The sequence below is a fragment of the Sceloporus undulatus genome, chromosome 6 (assembly GCF_019175285.1).
Source record: "Sceloporus undulatus isolate JIND9_A2432 ecotype Alabama chromosome 6, SceUnd_v1.1, whole genome shotgun sequence".
Taxonomy (NCBI): Eukaryota; Metazoa; Chordata; class Lepidosauria; order Squamata; family Phrynosomatidae; genus Sceloporus; species Sceloporus undulatus.
Window position 1 is genome coordinate 29,589,448 of NC_056527.1, and position 23,869 is coordinate 29,613,316.

At 38.1% G+C, this 23,869-nt stretch overlaps 1 protein-coding gene across 1 annotated transcript in view; it reads left to right on the top strand.

The window, feature by feature from the left end:
* Positions 1-23,869, top strand: part of CDK14 (cyclin dependent kinase 14) — a 220,875-nt gene that overhangs the window by 73,689 nt on the left and 123,317 nt on the right. The window contains exons 3-4 of the mRNA XM_042472048.1: positions 17,771-18,080; positions 20,806-20,955. Coding sequence (XP_042327982.1) covers positions 17,771-18,080; positions 20,806-20,955 — 460 coding nt within the window. The remainder of the gene's footprint in view (positions 1-17,770; positions 18,081-20,805; positions 20,956-23,869) is intronic.

Genomic DNA, 23,869 nt, shown 5'->3' on the forward strand with positions numbered 1-23,869 from the left:
GAATCTCTTAAGTTTAGGAGATTTTATGGAGAGAGAGAGAGAGAGAGAGAGAGAGAGAGAGAGAGAGAGAGGTGACACTCTGTGGAAAACCTTCCTCAAAGAAGCTTGCTTGGTGCCTATATTGTGGTCTTTTCAGCACCAGGTGAACATGTTTCTAATCTCTCAGGCTTTTAAAAATAATTGTTTTAGTGCTTTACATCATTGCATTTTTACCTTATTGCTGGATTTAATTCACTTTTATATGTTGTATTATTTTACCCCTTGCTGCTGGATTTCTATTGATTTCATATTCTGTGGCTTTCATTCATTGTTTTGTTGTACTGCTGCTTTATTAATTAATTACATATATTTACAACCTGTACACCAGCCAGCAAACTTTGTTTATTAGGAGCTTAAAAGTGAAACAATTTTTATTTAAAAAAATCTACTTTTGTGGTGATGACTGAACTGATGGAAACAAAATTCCAACCTGAACTCTTAAAGGAAGTACAACTCAACAGCCCACCAATATCTTTGCAAGATTTAAATATCTGCCCTGGACCTCTAATGCTTTTATGTGGCTATTTTTGAACAAAACTCAGTTCTTCAGGTTCTTTTGCACTGTTGTCTTTTGAAAATGACTTTGAGAAGTCAATTACCTCAAGACAACACATCTAGTTGGGCAGGAGAGTAAAATCAAAATAAGGATGTGTCCCATGAAATTATATTATTTCCCTCATGAAAAAGTAGATCATCTTGTGCAATGGCAGTAAAGATAATTTGGGGAACATGTTGGCTTCACACACTGTTTGAAGGCAAGATAATATTCTTGTTCCTAACAATTATCTGGAGGCTATATAAATAGGAATCACTTACAGTTTATAAGTCATAAATTGCTCTTCCTGAAGAGCCTTGTCAAGCTTGGAAATAAAATCTTGGAATAGTGCAACACTATCAATAAAAGATGTTTATATTTTTGTGGTGTAGGTTCTCAGCTAGTAGTTTCCACCATTGTCTTAAAGCAAGCGTGTTCATTTCTGCAATCAAAAGACCTACATAGAATTGCTTTTGAAAGCTGGTATTGCAGTTTGTTCCTTCTGGATTCCCTGCCATGAAAAAGTAATGTTTTTCAAGACCTCCTGATAGGAAATAGAAAAGGGTTTTTGATTGTCCGAATATTTGTACTTCTGTTGGATTGAAGTATAGCAACAGTGACTCATGGCATGTCAATAGATCCTAGCTCTCACAGGTAGCAGATTACTGCTTTTCAAGAGAACCTTTTTTTGCTGAATGCCAGCTGGCAGTGCAGTTCTTACACGGTGTAGCTCACAACACATTTTGTCCTTTGTTAAGCAATTATAATGTGTGAATTGTTTTGCCAACTTGTTTCTAGGTCAACTGAGCTCCAAAATAAAATATCCAGAAAAGTGGGAGTAATTTGCAGACCTACCCCACTGAAACACCTTGCACATCCCAGGAATCTGTTCCAGAAGGCTAGGAAACATTTTTGACTTAATTTTTGGTTGGAGATTAGAGTTGGAGGGGGAGAGGAAGAAATTTCCATCACAGTGGTATTGCAGCACCAGTATAATATTAGCTTTAGACCAGTGCTTCTAAGAAGAACTGTCCATAATTTTTTCCCAATGTGCCATAGACTGGCACCATATTTGTTCCTACTGACTGCAGTTGTTTCTTTTTTTTTCCCTTGGAAACTTTCCAGGGACTATCAGCAGTGGCTCAGGAATCCAGCCGATAGCTTCCCTCTTACAGTAGTACTGGTTTAGACGGTCAGTCTGGTAGTCACTTCCTAAAGCATGGGAGATTATCAGCACTTCCCAACATTCCTGACCATCATCAGTGCTTAATGGAGATGATGGTTGTTGAAATTCAACAACTGAATTTTTGGAGCAATATATTATTATTATTTTATTTATTTATTTATTTATATAGCGCTGTAGATTTGCACAGCGCTGTACATAAAAACAATAAATATAAAAGAGTAAACCTGCCTATGGCATACAATGTAGTCAATTTCTTGTGTTTGTTGTTGTGTTTATTACTGTAAGTGGTTGGAACCAAGCAAAAATAAAGGTGCACATAAGACTTGGTCTGAGAGTGGATTTCCATGTGAATCGATGTCAAAGATGAGGAATAATTCCTGTCGAATAAAGGAACATCCTTGGCTGGTTAGATTACTTTTCTGTGTACAGATAATGTATATTTATACATTAGCAAAAAGTAAAAGATATTCTACTTGCTTTTGGATCTTTTATGTTTTTTACCAGATAACAGAAGAGTATGAATCTATTGGGAAGAGAGTATGTCAGGCAAGGGTAACTAAAAGAAAGCAAAATTCCAGTTATATAAGAAATTAAGCTCCTATAAATTATATTTGTTACATTTGATTAGATACAACGTCTGATGAAAGGAGTCTAAGTAGTTTGAATTACTCAAGGATAGCATTTAGTATTCATGGTACAACTATGTCTAAAGTGTCATTTAATTAGATTTAATGAAATTGCTATAGTATATTCAACAATCATTGCCTGCTGATGTTCCTGCATTCAGTCTAAAAATTCAGTTTATCTTTAAAGTGCAACTGGACTAGGAGTGGGTTTAGAAGCTCACGTTTCTTTTCCTTTGAAACTAAGTGCTTAATCACTTTTTCAGAAAACCGTATTTACAAATGTAGAAACAGGTAGCATTGGCAGCCAAATAGTCATTCCTACATCAGACAACACAGTTAAAAGGAACTGAGCCCTTCCCAGAAGGCATCTGGCTCCATCCTGGCTTCTGAGGGAGAGAGTCCCTTCCCCCTTTTGTGTCATGTCTTCTTATATTGTAAGCCTGAGGGCAGGGAACCGTCTAATTAAAAGATTGTATGTACAGTGCTGTGTAAATTTACAGCGCTATACAAATAAAGCTTAGTAGTAGTAGTAGTAGTTAACCATAAGAACTGTATCCAAGGATGCTTCAGCCAAGGTATACTTTTACATTCAAATACCAGCTTAGTCCAAGCTGTTTCATTTGCCCTTTACATCTGTCAGTGATGAAATGTCAGCTGATAGCCCTGGATTATTGTCAAAGCATCAGTCTCAAAAAAGATGCTCTCCTAGCAATCATAACAAGAGTTAGTACAGTTTTTTAACACAGTGGTCATGAGTAGAGTGAAGAACTAAAGAACAAGTATTGCAACTCATTTTCTAACCTTTTCTTGTTGGCTCCATGTATGCAATTTTGGGGAATCATGCAATTCTTTAAGCATCTTTGCACAGGGAGGAAGACCATGTTTTATCTTGATATAATTCTTGAGTCTTGTTCTGGGTTGGAAATGCATGACCTTCCATATGATGTTGAACTGTAACTCCCAGCATTTCTTACTGTTGGCTATGCTTGCTGGAGTTCTGGTAGTTGCTTGGCGGATTTCACAATTCTCACCACAGGTGTGTGAGAGAACTGTATAAGTTGTGTGGTGGATAACATTGATGGTGACCAAACAAACTTCTGAAATGTCTCACTGTAGCAAGATCAGTTCTAGTAAATGTTGATAATGCTAATCCATTAGTTCTCTTATTGCCTACAGTCTGTTATAGATGGCTTTGCTAAACAAGCCATTTCTCTGTGTTTCCTGCCAATGTTGGAACACATTAACATGAGTAAAGATGTACATTCTTTTGCAATAATTCTAGATGTTGGTGACAGTTCAGCAAGAAACCTGCCAAGAACTCTGTACATGTCAAATTTCAGCTTATCAAAAATTTACAATTTAGTAAAAGATGAAAATAGTGCAGGGAATGCTACCCCCACTGATCTTAAGAGGATTTTTTGCTGCTGTTGGATACCATTACTCATGGTTTCTGAAAGGACTGGCTTTATCAGATGGGAGTAGGAGACACTATGTTGTGGTGAATCTACTCATATCTGTGGAGCTGGGTCCAGGTAATGGGATTGGAGCACTCTCGTACAGCATAATGGTTATTAAGCTGTGGGTGCCACAGGGTTCTAATTTGTCCCTCATGTTGTTCATTATCTATATGACATCACCTAGGGAGTTCAGCAAGGTTGTTGGGGTAGGATCCCTATAATGGGCTGGATGAGGACCTATAAACTAAAGCCAAAGATAAAGTTCTCGAGTCCAGATCGGAGCCTGCTGTGGATGGAGCTGCACTCCAATAAAAGAGTGGGTGTGTAGCTTGTGAGTGTTCTTATATTCATATTTTTTACTGAAAGCTCTAGTGAACATCCTGGCTCAGAGTGGCTGGGTCTGCTTTGACCAGTCTATTAGCTATGACCTTTCCTTAATACGGATAACCAAGCTATAGTTGTCCAAAAATAGCAAGTTCCTGATTAGATTACTGCAATGCACTTTACATGCATTGAAGATTACTCAGAAATTTCAGTTCGTGCAAAATGCAGCAGCTGGACTGCTGGGTGGAACACCATATAACTACAGTTCTAAAGGAATTGCACTGACTACTAATATGTTTCTAGTGCTGGCTATGGTACTTAAAGCCTTCAGTGGCTTGGGACTGGAGAGTCACTGGCAGAGTGGAATTTCCCCCACAGCCAGTCAGAGTTCGGCTGGATGCAAAGGCAGGGGTTGCCTGAGGAGGGAGTACAAAAGGGAGGAGCCGTTGAAAGAAATAGGAGTGTGTCATGTACTGTTAAACAGAGAAGAGGTTTCAGTACAAAGCCTTAATGGGATTCAGATTCCCATGTAAGGAATGAAGACGTAAAAGGACAAAAGAAGTCCAGTGAAATTAGTTGAGTGTGTCACGTTCTGTGAGAAGTAAAGAGCTAGTTCAGGGGGATCATAACTGCCTTGGTTTGGGGGAAATGGTATTTGTGAATTGAGCAAGACTTTCACAGGATTTATACTCCTGTTGAAGGGGTTTTATTGGAACTTGTGTTTAGGAATAAAACACAGTTTAAGGTGGAAACCAAAGTCTGTGAGGGAACTGGAACAAACACAGTTTGTAACAAGTAAAGTTAGACTGAAGACGACTTCCCAGAGGACGTTCTGTGTTGTCGCTCCAAAAATCTGGAATGACCTGCCGGATGAGATCTGCCATATAACATCGCTGGAAGCCTTTAAGAAGGCAATAAAAATGTATCTCTTCCGGCAGGCCTTCCCAAATTGATCTCCTCAGAATTTTCACTCTCCATTTGTTTAGCTGTACCCACCGGACTTTGATCTCGATCTGTTTTATTAACCATTTTATTGGGAATCGTTTTTAATGGTATTTTAGGGTGGGAGGGACATAGGGGAACTAGGATCTAATATGTCCTGTTATGCTTTTATATATTGATACTCATGTTTGATTTTATTGTTCTTGTTGCTGTTACCCACCTCGATCCAATACTGAGGGAGGCGGGATAGAAATAAATATTATTATTATTATTATTATTATTATTAAAGAGATGTAGGTATTGTAACAACACGTTTTGAGAACCAATTGTAATAAGAATAACTTAAGTAATGTCTGTAAATAAAAGTTAATATCTCTTCTTTCTTTCTTTCTTTCTTTCTTTCTTTTTACAAAGGAGTGGATAGAAGTAATTTATAAATAACAACATCAAATCATGCTACCAAAAATATTAAAGCATTTAACAGGTAGGGAAACTGGGAGCCCATCTCTGAGTCACTTGTAAGTGGACTAGGAAAGGAATTAGGGCCAGTAAAAGGACCAAGGGTTCAAGAGAGAGTTCTGAGGAAAGAAAAGTTTGATCTATATATTGATAAGAAGGGAGAAGAACCTTGTAAACCCAGTGGTCTTGAGGACCTTGATATTTGAACAACTCTTGTCATGCCCAGAGTTTGAGACCTGCAGGAGGGGTCTTCCTTTGTGTCCCACAATACACTGTGAGAGTATATGGGAGAGGGACTTTTCTGTTGTGACACTTGTGGAATATCATCTCCATAAGGACCTGACTGGCTCCAATATTGATTTCATTTCAACAGCAAATAATACACACACACACACACACACACACATACACACACACTCACATTTACTAAAGCCTTTGGGGACCTAATTGAGCTTAACCAAATCTGCATATGGTAGTGGTTTTAAAATTGTCTTAAATGGTTTAAAGTGTTAAGTTGTGGTCTAAATTGTCTTAAATAGCTTTAACTGGTTTAAAGTTTTAAATTGTTAAATTTAAATTATTAAATTGTCTTGTTTTAAATTGTTAGATTATTTAATATGCTTTTAGTCTGTTTAGATTATTCTTCCTGTTTACACCATTTTTAAACTGTTTGTAATTATTTCATTGTGCACTTGCTCAAGACCCTTTTAGGAATGGTGGGAGATAAATATTTTAATATGCAACATTAAAAATAAAGATAAACTGCTACTTACATGTCTGGTATAAGAGTTTTGTGGCTAGTCTTGTATATGATCTGTGAAATAGCTAAGTTTAGTATCAGAATGTGTTTTGTCACTACTCAGACACTAATTTCATTTCCCTCATGAAAAACAGTGTTGCTGATAGCCTTTCCTGCAGTCAAATTATGCTTTCTTTGTGACTGCCTTAAGGCAGCAGCTTTTTTGCTTTCAACTGATTTTATCATCTTTCTTTTTGTGTTCTTTCATTTGAAAGCCAGAAGATTGTGCAAAGATGAGTTAAAAGCCATGTGTTTAAGCAATCATCCCATTGTTTCCATTGTCACAAGGAAACAAGACCAATTCTTGAGCACATAACACAGAAAAAAAGACAGTTTTGTACACTTGGTTTGAGTACCGTTGTGGCAGAGAGAGAGAAAAGTGGTCACTGGGTTGGCTGCGTTGAAACTAGGTCACATTCTTGCTAACACTATATATACCTCAAATCTTCCTACTCCTGATGGCCACAATGGAGACAAATTATTAATGAACACTAGATTTTCAGGAATCTTGAGTTCAAATTGTCCAAAGCCTGGGAATATTAAGGAAGTCCTCCCTTTAGATTTCAAAGTGTATAACAACCATTGTTGTTAGAAGTGTTTTATGAATTTTCTGAAAATGTCTTACAAACTACAGTGAAGGAAAAAGTAGTGGCTTCAAAGTAAGCATTGAAATTCTTTTGCCTTTTAAAAATACCATATTTAATTTATTACATATTATGTATTAAACCTCTCCCTCCTAGGCTTCTCTCTCTCCATGCCCTTCATCTCATAGTAATTAATATTAGACTCAAACATTTAATTAGCTAATGAAATATTGTATTTTCCTGAGAATGTGCTCCATTGAAGGTCACAGAACCTACTTCTGAGAAGGCAAGCATAGGATTGTATGGTACAGGAACCCACTCTCTGCTTTACACCAAAAGCACTCGTCTTAAAGCAATTGCAAGTTTAATCCTCATTGAGGCAGATGGAAAAACATGTATTGAATGACTTCTGAAGGATATTTTCTGACTTCATAAGAATTCCAGTGCATTTCAGGGTAAAAAAATGCCTTATGTCTATGAGAGTTTTTGTAGATAAAGAATGAAGGATATTCCACAATACTTCTAAACTCAGACCAGAAAATACAGGTTCACATGAGAAAAAAATATTTATTTTGAGAAGCTGACAGACCAGCACAATTTTTTAATCCTAAAAATGCTACTATTGTTGTTTTCAATTCATAATTAAAGACCCTTATTTCAGCCTAGGTAATTAATAAATCCTGAAGGAAAGAGAAATAAAAATACTCCCCATCCCCCTATTTGCAGGAAGATCTATGTTCTGGTGGGAGAATTTTCTACTCCAGTAGTTAAATAGTCTCTGCTGAGGGAAATATCCTTCAGTAAATGGCCAACCATTCTACAGACAACCAGAGCAGAACACTTGGTTGTGCAGTAATCCTTGCAAGCAGTTTTTCTACTTATAGTGTACCATGTCCATATCTATTTATTCACTGCTCTACTGCAGATGTAATGTGATGGCAGTGTGGTGTATGGCTAATTTTGTTGAATGGTGCCAACATATATTAGGTCTTTGGTTACCAGACTTTCTGCCAGTTCAAAAAAAAAAAAAAAAAAAAAAAAAAAAAAAAAAACACCCTGCATTTCCTTCAGTAAGAAAGTATGGTTTTACTTGTGTTGTAACCACACTATTACCAAGCTGTGTTTTCCATGGTATATTAGGTTGCCTGTCCAGGCAAATATCTCCCTCCAGACACCATGAAGTGTTATCACTGCAGCTTGACCATATATATCCCATAGCTTCTTGGCTTGCTTGGCATATACAGTGAGTTCTTGTTATCCGCTGGGGTTTGATTCCAGGATCCCCCATGGATAACAAAATCCCTGGATGTTCAAGTCCTATTAAATATAATGGCATAGCAAAATGGTGTCCTTTACATCAATTGGAAAAATGAAGGTTTGCTTTATGGAATTTATACTTTTATTTTAATATTTGCACGTTGTGGATGCTTGAGCCCATCGATTAAAAATCCGTGGATAAGAAGGGCTCACTGTATTGTCAAAATGGGTATCTGAACTCATAACTGGTTAGAATGAACCTTGATGTATACTAGGTTCAAACCAAACATAGTCTAGCAATCCTATAATTCATTAGTGACTCTGTGGATCTGTGAATACATGAAATATATTCAGGTCCATCATGACTGTGAAGTTTGGGGCCCAAAGATTGGGTGCCACATTTCCTTCAAGGCTTCATGATGTCCATGACATGACTACATGCATAGAACAGTAGACAGTGGACTGGTATTCCAGTTGTATTCAGTTCTGAACAGTTTTCAGTAGGGTTTTTTTCATCTTCAGCTGTTTTAGTGATCCAAGGCAAGCTGTGAAAGAACAATTCTACAGCTGCTCCTGAACTACAGGTTTTTTTTTAAAATCTTATTACAATTCCAGCTTAAAAAACATGTACCACAGAAGCAGGTATGGTCTGGTGTACTAAATTGCTATTTTTATCCATCCTTGCTTCTGTCTGTGGGAGCTGACTCTCCCACAGAGCCCACTAAGAAGTAGCAGTAACATGTGATTGCATTTACCATTTCCACTCATCACACCCATTTATAATAAGATAATTAGGAAATCAATACAAACACATACAGTATATACTCTTGTACAGTCAGCCCTTCTTATACATGGATTTTTTATAATAATAATAATAATAATAATAATAATAATAATAATAATAATAATTTGTATACCGCTTTTCCGTGGACGATCAAAGCGGTTTCCAATATCAGATTAACAATACATAACACATCATGACTCTGCTTCTCTCCCCTCAAGATGGTGGTTGGGAGGAGGGCTCTTCTTCTTGGCAGGCAGAGGCCTGTTGTTTCTTGCCTGCTTCTCTCCCCTCAAGACGGTTTATACACGGATTCAAGTATCCACGGTTTGAAAATGTTAAAAAAAAGGATAAATTTCAAATATCAAACCTTGATTTTACATTTTTTACAAGGGACACCATTTTGCTATGTCATTATATTTAATGGAACTTGAGCATCCACGGATTTTGTTATACATGGGGAATCTTGGAACCAAACCCCAGCATATAACAAGGGTCCACTGTATAAGTCAAAAAACATACACCAAAAAATTGACCAAAAAATATGGGTTGACTTATACTTGGCTCAATACGGTAAAATCCTCTGCTGCCTGGTTTTCTCCCGAGGAGAAGCCAAGCAGTAGAGGAGGAAGAGGACAAATGCTTGCCCCTGAAGACACCTGTGCCACCGGGTTTTCTTCAGAGGAGAAGGCTGGGCAGTGGAGGAGAAAGAGCGGCAAATGCTCACCTCTCAAGGCTCTTCCACCACACACTCTTCTGCAGTTGGTTGTTTGCAGCTGGCCTGCTTGTCTCCTCCTCTTCACCCTCTGTGAGGAAATAAGTGGCCAGCTGCAGACAACCGAAGGTGAGCAGATGACTCGTGAAGAAGGACCGTGCTGAGCTCCAAAGTTTTATCCTCCCCTTTCCATAGGTCTTACCAGATTTCGTATTTATCTCTCCAAAACCGGCCCTTGACTTATACATGAGGTTGACTTATAGTTGAGTATATATGATACTTACTATTGTTGAGGGCATTCATGGATTTATTTCCCCAGTGAACTTTGACTCTCTCAGGAATCCTAAACACCTAGTTGCAAAGCAATTGATTGCATATTTTCACCTTCACAGACAAGACACTTACTGGTAAATGTCTTAGCCTGACTCTACACAGCTTAAAATGCTTACCTCACTCTCATTCTTATTGGAATACACGACATTCTTCTCATTCTGATGTGAAAACACTTCCTTTCAATGCCTGAAAGCTTTAAGGCAATTACCCCATCCCACAAAAAACAAAACACTGTTTCATTTCGCGATTTGGGGGAAGAACTGACTTTTTAAAACGTATGGTCTAACCACCTAATTGGAATCCTCATGTGGGTGGGAGGATGAGAGCGGCTTGGTGAGTGGTCATGTAGGTCACCAGATCATAACCACCATGGAAGTGTAGCTTTCTAGTTTGTTTTGGTGTCTGGAAAAGGCAGAGGATTTTTGGATTTGGTGTTTGAATGCAAATCTTTGCATATATACCATTGCACACATTTGTAGCTCAGCATTACACCTCCACTGCTGTACCGACTTCACATTATAGAAGTACAGGTAGGTATTCTGAATGTCAGGTGACCCATCTGTCTGGGTGAGGTTAAAAGAAATAATAAAAAACACATTAGAACAGAAAACATAGTTACAGTAAAATTTGAGCATAACGTGTTTAACATAAATAGATATAAAACATACAATATTGCTTTGTGTTTATGTGTTAAAACTACATATTGAAATAGATTTTCCCATTGGTTCTGCTTCAGTGTTTTCAAAGTGTTTATAGTTATGTATGTTTTGGATTACTGGGGTTCAGATCCCTGCTCAGCCATGGAAACTGACTGGGTGACCTTGGGCAAGTCACAAGCTCTCAGCCTCAGGCAAATCTTGCCAAGAAAACCCAATGATAGGTTTAGGTTAATCCTAAATCATATGACTTGCACACAACAATAATTGATTTGGAGATAGATCACAAATTACTGAAAGATAAGTGCATCACTTTTATGGTGTAGATAATCTATGTAACCAGTTCTTTTTATAATTGTAAGGGTATGGCTTTCTTGAATGATGGAGCCAGAATTTCACATGCTGCATTGTAGGTTTTGAGGTGACAGTGTGGTGGATCGGAGGAGAATGTAATTTCTTCCCAAGTTTGTGGCTTGCAGAATTCAGATGTTATTTAAAAAGTAACTAGAAATGCCTATTTTTAATATTTTTAGAAATGGGAAAATAATGAGTTACTTTGAAAAATTCTACCAGGAGCTAACTTTAGGGTTTGTGGAAGCAATGGGATGATATCTAGCTAATTACTTTAAAAAGTAACTTTGCATGCTGTGATTGTGTAGAAGTACAGTGCAGTCACTCTAACTCACAATCTCTTATGGTACAATGTTTAGCTTATAACACTCTTCCTGAAAGGTCTTATTCATGTGTTCTATGTCAGCTCCTGGTTTTTGATATCAGCGCACACCATATTTCTTTAATTCATTTCATTACAAGTTGTATATAATGAATAAACTTGGCATTGTAAGGATTATGAACTGTAGATAACCTTAATGCAGTGGGAGCACTTAGAAGCAATTGTATGGTTTCTATGGATATAGCTTTCGTCTCTAGGTGTAATGATTTATCAGGATGCTTGCTAGAAGTGTGGCAAGCTGTTTCAAAGATTAAAACTTGCCTCCTGGTCAGCAGTGAAACACCTGGTGTTCCTTAGAGATCTGAAAACAGTGGATGTCAATGCTGGCAGTTGCAGACATGAGAGTTCTTATGTTTATGAGCATGTGATAGCAGAAGTTGGTAGAGTTTGAAAAGTTATATTTTAAGAATTAATGTAATTTTTACACCATCCATGAAGGAGCTGTAGTAGGATTTAAGCTTAGAAGCATTGCAGGGCCTGGAATCCTTTAAACAGCATTTTCCAAGCTAGGATCCTACTGCGCCTCAGTTATGGATGGCTGCCTTCAGCCTACGTAATCCTTGCACCTGAAGAAATAGGCCCAAGTCTATGAAAACTCATGCTACCAACTTCTCCCTTTCATTTAGTCTCAAAGGTGCTACATGATCCCTTTACATACTGATTTTCCAGACTAACATGGCTATATCTTTGAATTAGCTTGTTTCTTATCATTCAAGGTAACATTCCAAGTGCTTGGAAGTAGTACAGTGACTCTGCCAAATAACTGTACTGTTCAGTGATGATACTTTTAAATTATTTCTGTGGATAACAAAACTTCCCTGTAAGCAGAAAAACTGCATGGTCGGAGATTATAATGGATCTGATATGGGTCTGATATGGTTTGTTTTTGCAGACTTAAAAGAAGAAGAAGAGGAAGCGTTTAAAATGTCACAGGAGCCATGCTAGATCAGATTGCAAATTCGTCTAATTACTATTCTGCCTTGCACGGTGGCCAACTGAGTTCTTCTTAGGAAGATTAGAGGTGAAGCATGAAGATAAAAATCTTCATCCATTGCTGCTCCCACACATCTGCTATTCAGATATATATTGTAAGCTTTCCTGGGAGCCTGTTGAAAGATTGTGTGTAACCCCCTTAAATAAGTAATATTGCTTCTGAATCAAGGGGTTCCATATGGTGCTAGTAGCCATTCTCTGCCCCAGAGGAAGACATTGGTGAACACTCTTGGAAGAAATGTTGCCAAGAACACCTTGTGATAGGTTCACCTTAGGGTCACTATAAGTCAGAAATGACAATAGCACACAACAACACAACAGACTTATATGTGTTGGTCAGATAATGCTTATAATAATCATATTCATAGGTGCAACTATGTATCATCTAATACCTATATTCTGCTTAAGTAGCTTTTATTTGAGATTAAGGAGCTGTACAGGCCAGCTTGAAGTGCCAGTGGTGTGGGAGCATGGCATTTGGACAATGCATGCCCCGACACCACCCCCATGCCGGTGTCACGCCACCTGACTGACCTCACAGCGGGGGTGTCACGGTGCTCCTTTGACTTGGTGTTTATAAGACGCATACTGAAAGGAGAGCCAAAAAGTGCCGCAGCCTTTTTGCCGGCTCTAAAAGGAGTGGCATTTTGCTGTTTCTTTTAGAGCTGGCAGAGCGCAGGATTGGGACCATGGCATGTGGTTGCTGCAGCTCCGATCTGGAGCTGAAAGGGGTGGTGGGACACCGCTCTATCGGGGCAGTCTGCTTCATCCCTACATTTCTAGTCCTTTGTGACCCAGAAATCCTTTTTAGCCTTCATACACATTGTTACTTGGTTTACCGATCTTGGAGACTAGATGGGCACTAAAAAGACTACTAGCAGTCCATAGAGAGATCTTATAGCACCTTTGAGACTAACTGAAAGAAAGAAATTGGCAGCATGAACTTTTACAGAATTCAGTCTACTTCCTCGGATGCATTTGGTGGAGTGGAAGCCAAGTAACAGACATATATATGCGATTGGTATGGGAGGATGTCAATACAAATTACAAGTCCTTTGTGAATGGAAATGAAGTTGCAGGTCCAATTTTAACTGGCTTGTTTGCTCAATGTAGAGTGCTGAAGGGCATTGCTGACACAGTATAGAAAATATCACATTGGAGGATGAGCACTTGAAGGATCCCCCTAATATTGTGGGTGATACCATTAGGTCTTGTGATGACATTTCCTGGATAAATGTGTAGCAGAGTTGGCAGCTTGGTTTGTGGCAAGGCTTAGTACCTGTGTTGCCATTTGTGTTGTGTGTCGTCCTGTAGGTGAGTATCTGCTTGAGGTTTGGAGGCTGTCTGTAAGCGAGTCAAGGTCTGCCACCAAGGGCCCTTAAAAGAGTGGCATTATTGTCTAGAATAGGTTGTAGTTCATTGATGATGTGCCCAAGTAGTCTCAGTTAGGAGCTGTATGTGACCACTAGTGGGGTTCTGTCATTTTTCCTCTTCATTTTATTCTGCAGTAGATCAGTTCTGGGTATACATCTTGCCTTGTTTATTTGTTTTCTCACTTCATATGGTGGGTACTGTAGTTTGAGGAATGCTTTTTGTGATTCCTTGAGTTTAGCACCCCTGTCTTGTGGGTCTGAACAGATGCAAGTGTATCAGAGGGCTTGGCTGTAGACTATGGATATAGTGGTGTGTTCAGGGTGGAAGCTGGAGGCATGTAGGTACATGAAACGGTCTGTGGGTTTGCGATATAGTGTGGTGCTTATCTTAGCAGTCCAGTCCAGTAATTCAACTGTACAGTATGTGTGTTTTTAAAAGGAGAACTAATATATGCTTTAAAAGCAATCCTTATTGTAAAATTAATATTTTAATTTTCCTTCTAAAAACATTTTTCCTTCTGAAGCATTTTTACTAGATTTCATGTAATGAATGGATGCTAGGGTTTAAAATTGCCTTATTGTGGTTGTTAGGATTTCTGCCTTGTATACGTTGTAGAAAGCTGAACTAATATGGAAATTACAGATTCAGAAAGAAATTAAAATAATATCCTAAATTATGGGTTTTGTAATACATCATTTTTCCCTTTTGGCTCTAGGAGCATAGAAGCTTTGATCTGGATTTCCTGCATGGCAGGGGGTTGGACTGGATGGCCCTTGCGGTCTCTTCCAACTCTATGATTCTATGATTCTATGATTCTATGATTTAGTCCCAAATTTGTTGACACATATATTGTTGCATTTCGTTGACTTCATTTTTGAATAGCTCAAAGTTTTTACAGAAAAGAACAGAACATTTTGCTCTTTGAAAGTGGGCAAGATCATGTCATATGAAAAGTGCAAAAATAGATTGTATGTCATTGTTCAACTATTTGGTTCAAGAGTTCCACCCCATGCATCCAAGAATCATTTTGAGATACGCATTTTGAGATAACAGTCTTGTGACTATTAAAGCATTTTTCCAGTCCATGCTAAATTGTATCTAGATATCTGCTGGTGTTCCTGTCCATTCCAGTACAGTGATATTTGTAGATCTACCCCAGATCTGCTCCCATGGATTTAGATTCTCTGGGTCTTTTAGTACTGCTCCTGTTGGTTGTGGTTTCTATGAATTCTCCTGCAAACATGCTAGTTACTTTTCTGTAGGTGATTCTAGGATTGTGCCCTTCTTTGCACAAAAACTTTTGTATGGTTTCAGAAAATTCTTGCTGTTGACTTTGGCATTGAGATCAGTTCTCCTGTGCATGGTTCTTGTCTGGGGTTATGGCATCTATTCCTTGTGCAAAGGTATATTGTAGCAGCTTTGAGACTAGGGTCCAAAACACACTGCAGAAATAATCCAGCTTGAGACTGCTTTAGCTGCCCTCGCTCAGTGTTAGGGAATCTTGGGAACTGTAGTTTATTGTGGGGAGCCCTCTGATAGAGAAGGCTAAATGTCTCACAAAACTACAGTTCCCAGAATTCCCTAGCATTGAGCCAGGGCAATTAAAATGGTCTCACACTGGATTATTTCTGCTGTGTGTTTTGGACCTAACTGAAAGAAGCTGGTAGTATGAACTTTCATACATTTGAGTCTACTTCCTAAGATGTATGGGGTGGAGTAGAGACTCCAGGGACAGATCTATACAAGCTGTCCGTCTGTGAGAATGCAAAACTTCGTGTGTGGAGGTAAGGTGACACGTTCAGTTTTGAAGATGATAATTGGGAGACAATGGTTTCCTGGCACTACACACATTATAACACTAGCTAACCTCTCAGCCTCATGGGGACTGTCTTGGTCAGTTCATCACATCTCCTTGCTAGTCCCACACTACATTCCAATGCTCTCATGTGGTTATCTGGTCACCTTGGTTTTAGAGTTAAAACTGGTCACCTCATTGCATACCCACAAAGTTTTATATTCTTACCCACAGTCAGCTTATATAGATTTGCCTCTGCACTTTCCACTCCACTCATGCATCTGAGGAAATAGACTCAAGTCTATGTAAGCTCATGCTACCAGCTTCTTTCTTTCAGTTGGTATTAAAGGTGCTACAAGATCCCTTTTACATGCTGATTCCCTAACACGGCTATGTCTTTGCATCTATTCATTGTAAAAGATGTCTACAGACTACTAGATATCTTCAGGTCTTTCCACAGAAGAAACTTTGGGAATAATAATATGATTTAGTTTAAACATCATATTAATAGAAATTGATTTTTAAAAATCACTTGAAGTCAAATTTGGATCATGGCTACTTGTCTCATTTGTGTGGAATGAATTCATCCATCATACCTTGTTTCAAAGTATTGGTGTTTCTGTGCCAGATAAAAATTGATACCAGCAATTACTGTCTGAAGATATTTTGTTGTGAGGTAATTAAAAAACCCAACTGCTCCAACAATAAATTGAAATAACAATTCAATTTAAACCATGACAGAAATTTGTATTTTTAAAATTTAAAGACATAGTGTAAATATTTTATCCCTCCCCTCCACCTTTTTGTAATAGGAAGAACAACATTATTTGAAGTAGGAAACTATATATACACATTGCTGGCTTGAGTCACATTTATTTCTTAAGAGTTTGTTGTTGTGTTCCTTCAAGTTGTTTCTGATTTATGGTAGATGAATTGAAACTGGATGTATTTTAAGTTAGTCATGATTAAGGTCCAAAACACACTGCAGAAATAATCTAGTTTGAGACCACTTTAATTGCCCTGGCTCACTGCTAGGGAATCCTGGGAATTGTAGTTTATTGTGACACCTGAACTCCCTGACAAAGAAGGTTAAAAGTCTCAGAGAACTACAGGTCCCATAATTCCCTAGCATTGAGCCAGGGCTGTTAAAGTGATCTCAAACTGCATTATTTCTGCAGTGTGTTTTGGATCGCAGTGCCATTGATCAGATCTGATTTTAAGTGTGAACATATCTGGATATATAATCTTGCTGTTGTGCTAATAATTGGTAGAAGTGGTTTCTCCATTTCTGCTTATAAGTTTTGTTTATTATATTATTGGGCTTCAGTGTTGCATGGCTAGGATTTTATTTAGACGTTACCTATTTGTCTGAGTGGTTTAATACTGTAGAAGCATTGCTTAACAATGCAGTTATATGATGCATAGTATACTGTAATAGTGTGCTTGTAAATTGGCATCATTTATTTAATTTGGCCTCATCTAATTTTAAACAAATGGAAATCAATACTTTGTAGCAGATATCAGTGACTGGATTGTAAGGTTTAGTGGTGTGACATTGTTATAACACTGGAATACTGTTTGCTTAAGCTCTCTGTCAAGACTTCTAAGACTGTAGTTTCTTACCTTCAGTTATTGTGGTTTATTGATATTGTGCTTTGTCTTTTTAAATGCCTTACAGTAATGTAATTAATTTTGTTTGACAAGTAATAAATCAATCCCTTAAAGTGTTTTACAAAATTTCTGAATATGCATTCCTTGAATATTTACTATTTTTGAGTTGCAGAACACTAAGGAATCAAACTAGATGCTGTTATAATACATTTCATCCCATATTTGGCATAACTGGAAATTAAGATGATTTCTGGTTTACGAGATTCTGTGTTCACTATTACTCTCCCAGATGTACGTTCTTCTGAAGCCAATTTTCACCTTAATTGGATTCATTTCCATTACTGGATCCAGGCTGGGACATCTTTTAAAATGTCATTGGTGTTGTTTAGGTAGGATAGCTTGAAGGTCTGAGATTTTTAAGCATACCTTGTCTTTTGATTGAATTCTTAAACTCCTGTGTTAATGGTACAACTGGGGCTGGTAAGAGCATGTCCCTCATAATGATTAGTTTTCCCTAAGCAGTGCTATTTCATCAATTTATGTAACAGATTATTTCCTTTCCTTCTCTTAGATATGTGTCACAAAGATGTCTACACAGAACTGCCAAGGAATGGATTCTGTGATCAAACCCTTGGACACAATTCCAGAAGACAAAAAAGTCAGAGTTCAGAGGACACAAAGCACTTTTGATCCATTTGAGAAGCCAAATAATCAAGTGAAGAGGGTACATTCAGAGAACAATGCCTGCATTAACTTCAAGACTTCGTCTACTGGGAAAGAATCTCCTAAAATCAGACGACATTCCAGTCCTAGCTCTGTAAGTCCAGACATGCCATATTTATCTTTGCTAAATTCGCCAACCAACTTCCAAATATTTTGGAGCTTTTAATAGTAATTGCACTTTATACAAAGTGGTATGCTGAGATAATGTATATTTTTAAAATCCTGTTGAGTGATTAACATTTTTGGTCTCAAAGATAAATATGATCCAAAAATGATTTTACGTTTTTAATGTTATATGTATTATATTGGCAAGACTGGAAATCTTTTCAGTAGTGTTTGTAGCCAGTGTAAATCCTGCCCACAGAGCATTTCATCTAGCAGAAAAAGTAAACAGATATTAACTCTGGAAGATGGAAGTTTGGTTAACTTCCTTAGTATATTAATCTGTTTTATTAGCCTTCTTCTCAGAATCCCCTATGAGGTGTAAAACACAGTAGCAAGGCGGGAGAAATTTTAAATGCTTGAGAAATGTTCCACAAGAAACAAAATTAAATAAAATCATAATGCTCTGAAGGAAGATGTTATGATGTGGGGGGTGAGTCAGTTTACAGTGTCAAAACAGGGCAAATTTTGATTCAAGCAAACATTGTCATACCAGGCTAGTTTGTAAAATCATGAAGCAGACAAAGCTCTCTGAACATGTTATGCTTTCCTCATGTGGTATATTTACTTTCAAAGAAGACTGATGAATGAAATGTCATATTGCTTATGACGAGGATGCTGGCATGTTGTCCCAGAGGTGTCCTGCCAAATTGTTCTGTATGAAAACTGCATTTTATATTGGTGGTAGCATAAATCTACAATAATGTGGCCTTTGCATTAAGAATAGCATTCTTAAAATGCTATTAATGCTCAGCATGGAAATCAACACTTTTTATACATTAAACTTCTATAATAAAAGTGCATTAAATTTCTGTATTCCTAGTGATATAATTTCTTGGTCTTTACTCTTCCAGTTACTCAGAAATTACTCTTCTATTTTTAATAGTAGAATCTTCTCACATTTTTCTGGATGAAGCTCGCATAAGACTGAATGGTTTTGAGACTACTGAGGGAAATAATCTGTTTACAGCAGGGATGATACGCTCTAGCTTATATGAGGTCCTTTTGCAGCCTGAGAGCTTCTTCAGGCCTTCTTCTTTTCACTCTAGCTGTGCAGAAAACTTCCCTCCTTTTAAAATGGTATTTGAAGGCATTTACACTCGTTCCTCCACATTTGCTGGGATTAGGGGTACAGGACCCCCGTGAATGTGAAAAACTGCAAATGACCCCCCCCCCAAAACAAAAACAAAACCCTGTGTTTTTACCTGGGAGAACACCTCTCTGGAAATCTCTAGGTCCTCCAGTGCAACTCTGTGGTCAGCATCTGCCAGATATTGACCATAGAATTGAACTGGAGGAGCTACAAATGCCTAGTAGAGTGTTCTCTTTAGGGATTTCTAAGTTCTTCCTTGCAACTTTTGGTGAAAGTTGACTAGAGTGTGTGACTTAGTTAAGATCATCCAGTTGTGCTGGAAGACCTAGGTATTCCTAGCGAGAACATATTAAAAATCAAATCCGCAAAAGTTGAAGCCACAAATATGGAGGGACAAGTGTATTTTTTAGACCCTGTACAGTATAGTGCTTTGAATGTTGGACTAGGAGTTTGGGAGACCAGTGGTTTTGCTATTCAGCCATGAAAAACTAAGTCACACTCTTTCAACTTCAGAGGAAGGCAATGGCAAACCTCTGAACAAATCTTGCCAAAAAGACAATATGATATACTTGCCTTATGGTCGGCATAAGTGGAAATGACTTGAAGGCACACAATAAGAAACATTTTAGACTTATTATTGTTTTATATAATATTTAGAGTATTTATACCCCGCTCTTCAGGCACAAAGGCTCTCAGAGAGGCTTACAAAATGGTTAATTAGATAATTCCCTGCCTTCAGGCTTACAATCTAAAAAAACACGACACAAAAGGAGAAGGAAATGGTAGTGAGGAAGGGGATCAGATCCAGCAGTTCTTCTCGCCCTCCGAGGCCTGGACCTTGGCAGATGGCAGAGAGGGAGGACTCATCTTCTTACCCTTCAAATATTTTCAAATGTTTAAAAAAAGTTTAAAAAGCAGGGTATTTAAAATGTAAATATCTTTAGAGTAGACACCTGTTGCACTGGGGCTTACCTCTGAGTAGACATATAGAGAATGAGCTGTGTTTTGCTCGACTGGTGGGGAAATATCTAGATTCTTAAGAATTCTATCTGGTGCCACACACTTTGCTTTGATCTTACCCAGTCTCACCCCCTGTGCCCTCAGTTTTGCCCTAGAGGAAATGCTGCTCCTGAGGTGCTTGCAAAATTGGAAGTGCCTGGGGAAAATCCACCCCTGGTTTATAAAGAAGTCACATTGAATAAGTGTACTTTCAGTCTTTCTCTTAAACAGCCTTCCAGCTAGAAAAACATCCATTTACATTATGCCCTTAGTGTGTAATTTAAGCATGATAAAGTTACTGGAATATATAAGATGACCTGTATTCTGCATGCAAAGGCAAACTGAAACAGATGGCTTGGTATACTCAACATTATAGCTGATGAGTTAAGCCTGTATGTACAGCGCTGTGTAAATCTACAGTGCTATATAAATAAAGCGTAATAATAATAATAATAATAATAATAATAATAATAATATAAATGGCAAAGTAATGACTTTGTCCATATAGTTTCAGACTTTCTTTTTATTAAGATAAAATTAGTTATTTTAATGATGTATTTTTTTCAGTTGTGGACAGTTCACAGGGTGAATGGCAAAGACTGATAATAGTCCCTGTGTTGGCAATCCAGTGTGTGATGAAGATAGCCCATCATTTCAGATGCCAGTGATTGTGTGTCAGTGCAAGAGTACTTATGGGAGCAGAGCTAGTTTTATGCCATCTTGCAGCACTTTTGCTTGTTCAGAAATCAACACAGAGAGGGTTGTGGATGTAGGGCAATGTAAGTTTCCTAAGGCTTCAACCTTTGTTTAGGAAACAAAAATATTGAAATATCAAAAATGTCAAAACAAGCTTGTTAGGGTCTAGCTTTAAATGAGCAGAGTAGCAGAAAACATGTCCTTGTGTAACTATACAGTGTGCCCTTGCTTTACGTGGGGGGATCCGTTCCGGACTCCCCCGCGTAAAGCAAATACCACCTATGCTCAAGCCCCATTTAAATGAATGGGGCTTGTGCATGTAGTGGTACGGAGGCGTGCGCACGCCACGGGCACATGCCCCATTAGTCCCTATGGGATGCGCTGCCCCTTCTCCCCATGCGGCTTTCAGCGTATGACGCAGCACACTGTATTTCTATAAGAACTGAGGCTAACTCAAAAACAACAAAAATAGCTTGAAGTTCAAACAAAAGTTTACTAATGGTTTTAATCTATATATAGAGAGAGGCAGCATCCTAATCTAGCTAGTGAATAGTTCAGGTAAAAAGAAATACTTATCTCACCATCTTTCCAAAGAAAAGTGAAAGAGGATGAAGTTGGAAAATATGTAATTCACTTGAAAATCTGAGAGGAGAATGTCTTAGTCCCAAAGGGGGACTGACCTAAATCATATGTTTAGTTTGAATGAGAAAGAGAGAGAAAGGAGATTTCATGCAGGAAATCTCTATCTAAGGAAGTGTGTGTGTGTGGGGGGGGGGGAGAAGGAAAAAATCTTGTAACAATGCATGCAGTACAATACTGTGCATACTTTGTCAAGTAAACTGAATTCAACAGAATTTATTGCCATTTAAGTGTGCTTAGGCTTGCTGATAGAGTGATCCTAAGATGATTGTAAGATACATTCTGTGGTGAAGGAACCACTGCTTTCTTACCCCAGAAATTTGGCTCCAACTGGTGGGGCAGGGAAAAGAAATGATCTAGAATTATGTGTCCCCATCTCACTCCTTTTTTTCTGACATCAGAGAAAACCAGAGAAAATAGTCTACACTAGCACACTTGGTAGGTTTGATCCTTGGTTTTCTGAGGAAGAGGGGAAGGGCTCAGATTCTCTGAATGCAACCCATTTTGGTGCCTACTGTCCACAGAAGTGATGAGGAATCTATAGTCCTCTGGCTATAAATAGACTACTACTCCCATCACGTCTCACTGGAAAGACTTGAAGCTCAAAACGACAACAAAAAATATTTTATTATGGTGCAGCCAGATTTTAGGACCATTGTGCAGGCTCACAAAATACCCCTCTTTTATCCTTTACATTAATTTTTAATTTAATTTAATTTAATTTTATATTTATTTTTAAAGTGCTCCCCTCCCCATTTTCTTATATTGTTTGATACATTCTTGTAGATTGCTGGATTAACCGAGAAAAGCAGTTAGGCAACAATGTTATTGACAAACTGTATTGTGCCTGTATTTGGTTTTCTCTCTCTCTCATAGTTCTGTGTATTGGTTCTCTTTCCGATGTAAACACAAATCTTCTGAGGCCTTTGTGGGAAAATTAAATTTCATCTACCATGTGCGTAATAAATAATTTCTCAGTAAGACTATGCAGGAAACATAAAAGGTACTGACAGGAATTGTTCCAGAGTATATTATGTCTCTGAAACTGAGGAGAAATTCCCTTCTCCTTGAACATGAAGGCCTGTTGAAAGATGTCGGCATGCCAGAAAAGGGAGGGATACGCTGTTATTTTCAGTCAGGTTCTTGCCTTTGAAAGAGAACAGCCATCTGTCTGAGAAGCTCTAATTTTCTTCAAGTTGGGAACTGTTCTCTTTAGGTCCTCCTTCAATTAAAAAAAGCATTCTTCTATCCCCTTTTCTTGATATGTTTGTACCTTAGTTAATAACTTATTTTCTGAAGTGAATCGTACAGAATTTTACCTCGGAATGCTATCTCTGGAGGGCCACTGATTAGTAAAAGTTACTTGTATAGTAAAAAATAGAGCCAGCATGGTGTAGTGGTTTGAGTGTTGGACTATGACTTGGAAAACCAGGGTTCAAATCCCAGCCATGTAAACCCACTGGGTGACCTTGTGCAAGTCACACACTCTCAGCCTCAGAGGATAGCAATGTCAAACCCCCTCTGAACAAGATCTTGCCAAGAATACCTCACAAGAGATTTTTCTTAGGGTCTCCATAAGTCGGAAACGACTTGAAGGCACACAACAACAGATAGTAAAAATAAATAAATAAGCATACTTTGCATCAGTTCTAATGCTACTTGTAGCCATTTTATTTACAAATATGCTACGGGTCAGTCCTTTACAACCAGTAATTTAAGAACTCATTAACAAAATGCATAGCTGACACAAGACACATATATTTTTGTATTGGTGTGGGAGCCTGTGAAATCAATAAAGATTCCAGTAGTGAGCTTTTAAAAAATATATTGGTCAAGTGAGGATAAAAGTCTCTGAAAAGCTTTAAAAAGTCCTCCAGAAGTGGTTCCTGAGGTAAAGTTGTATCGGTATTGTAGTGCCTATCTCCTTGTACTGAGAGAGAGAAGGAGAATGGACCCTCACAACATGGATCCCCCTCTGAACCTTTCAGCTTCAGTAGAGGCACCTGAACCTACTAATTCAAATACAAGGGTATCAAATCCCATTTTCAGTTCTGTAGCCAAGGTACCATGTGCCATTTTGAGCCAGGTATCTGGATCCTTCCTTGGAAAATGTGGGGTTGGGGAAAGCGGGGAAAGAGATCAAAGTAAATCTTGAGCCCATAGGCTGCATCTGCACTGCAAAAATCATCCAGTTTGACATGACTTTAACTGCTGTGGCTCAATGCTATGGAACTGCAGTTTTGTGAGACATTTAACCTTCTCTGTCAGCGATCTCTAGTGCCACAGCAAAATACAAGTCCCAGGATTCCATAGGATGGAGCCATGGCAGTTAAAGTGGTGTCAAACCACACTAATTCT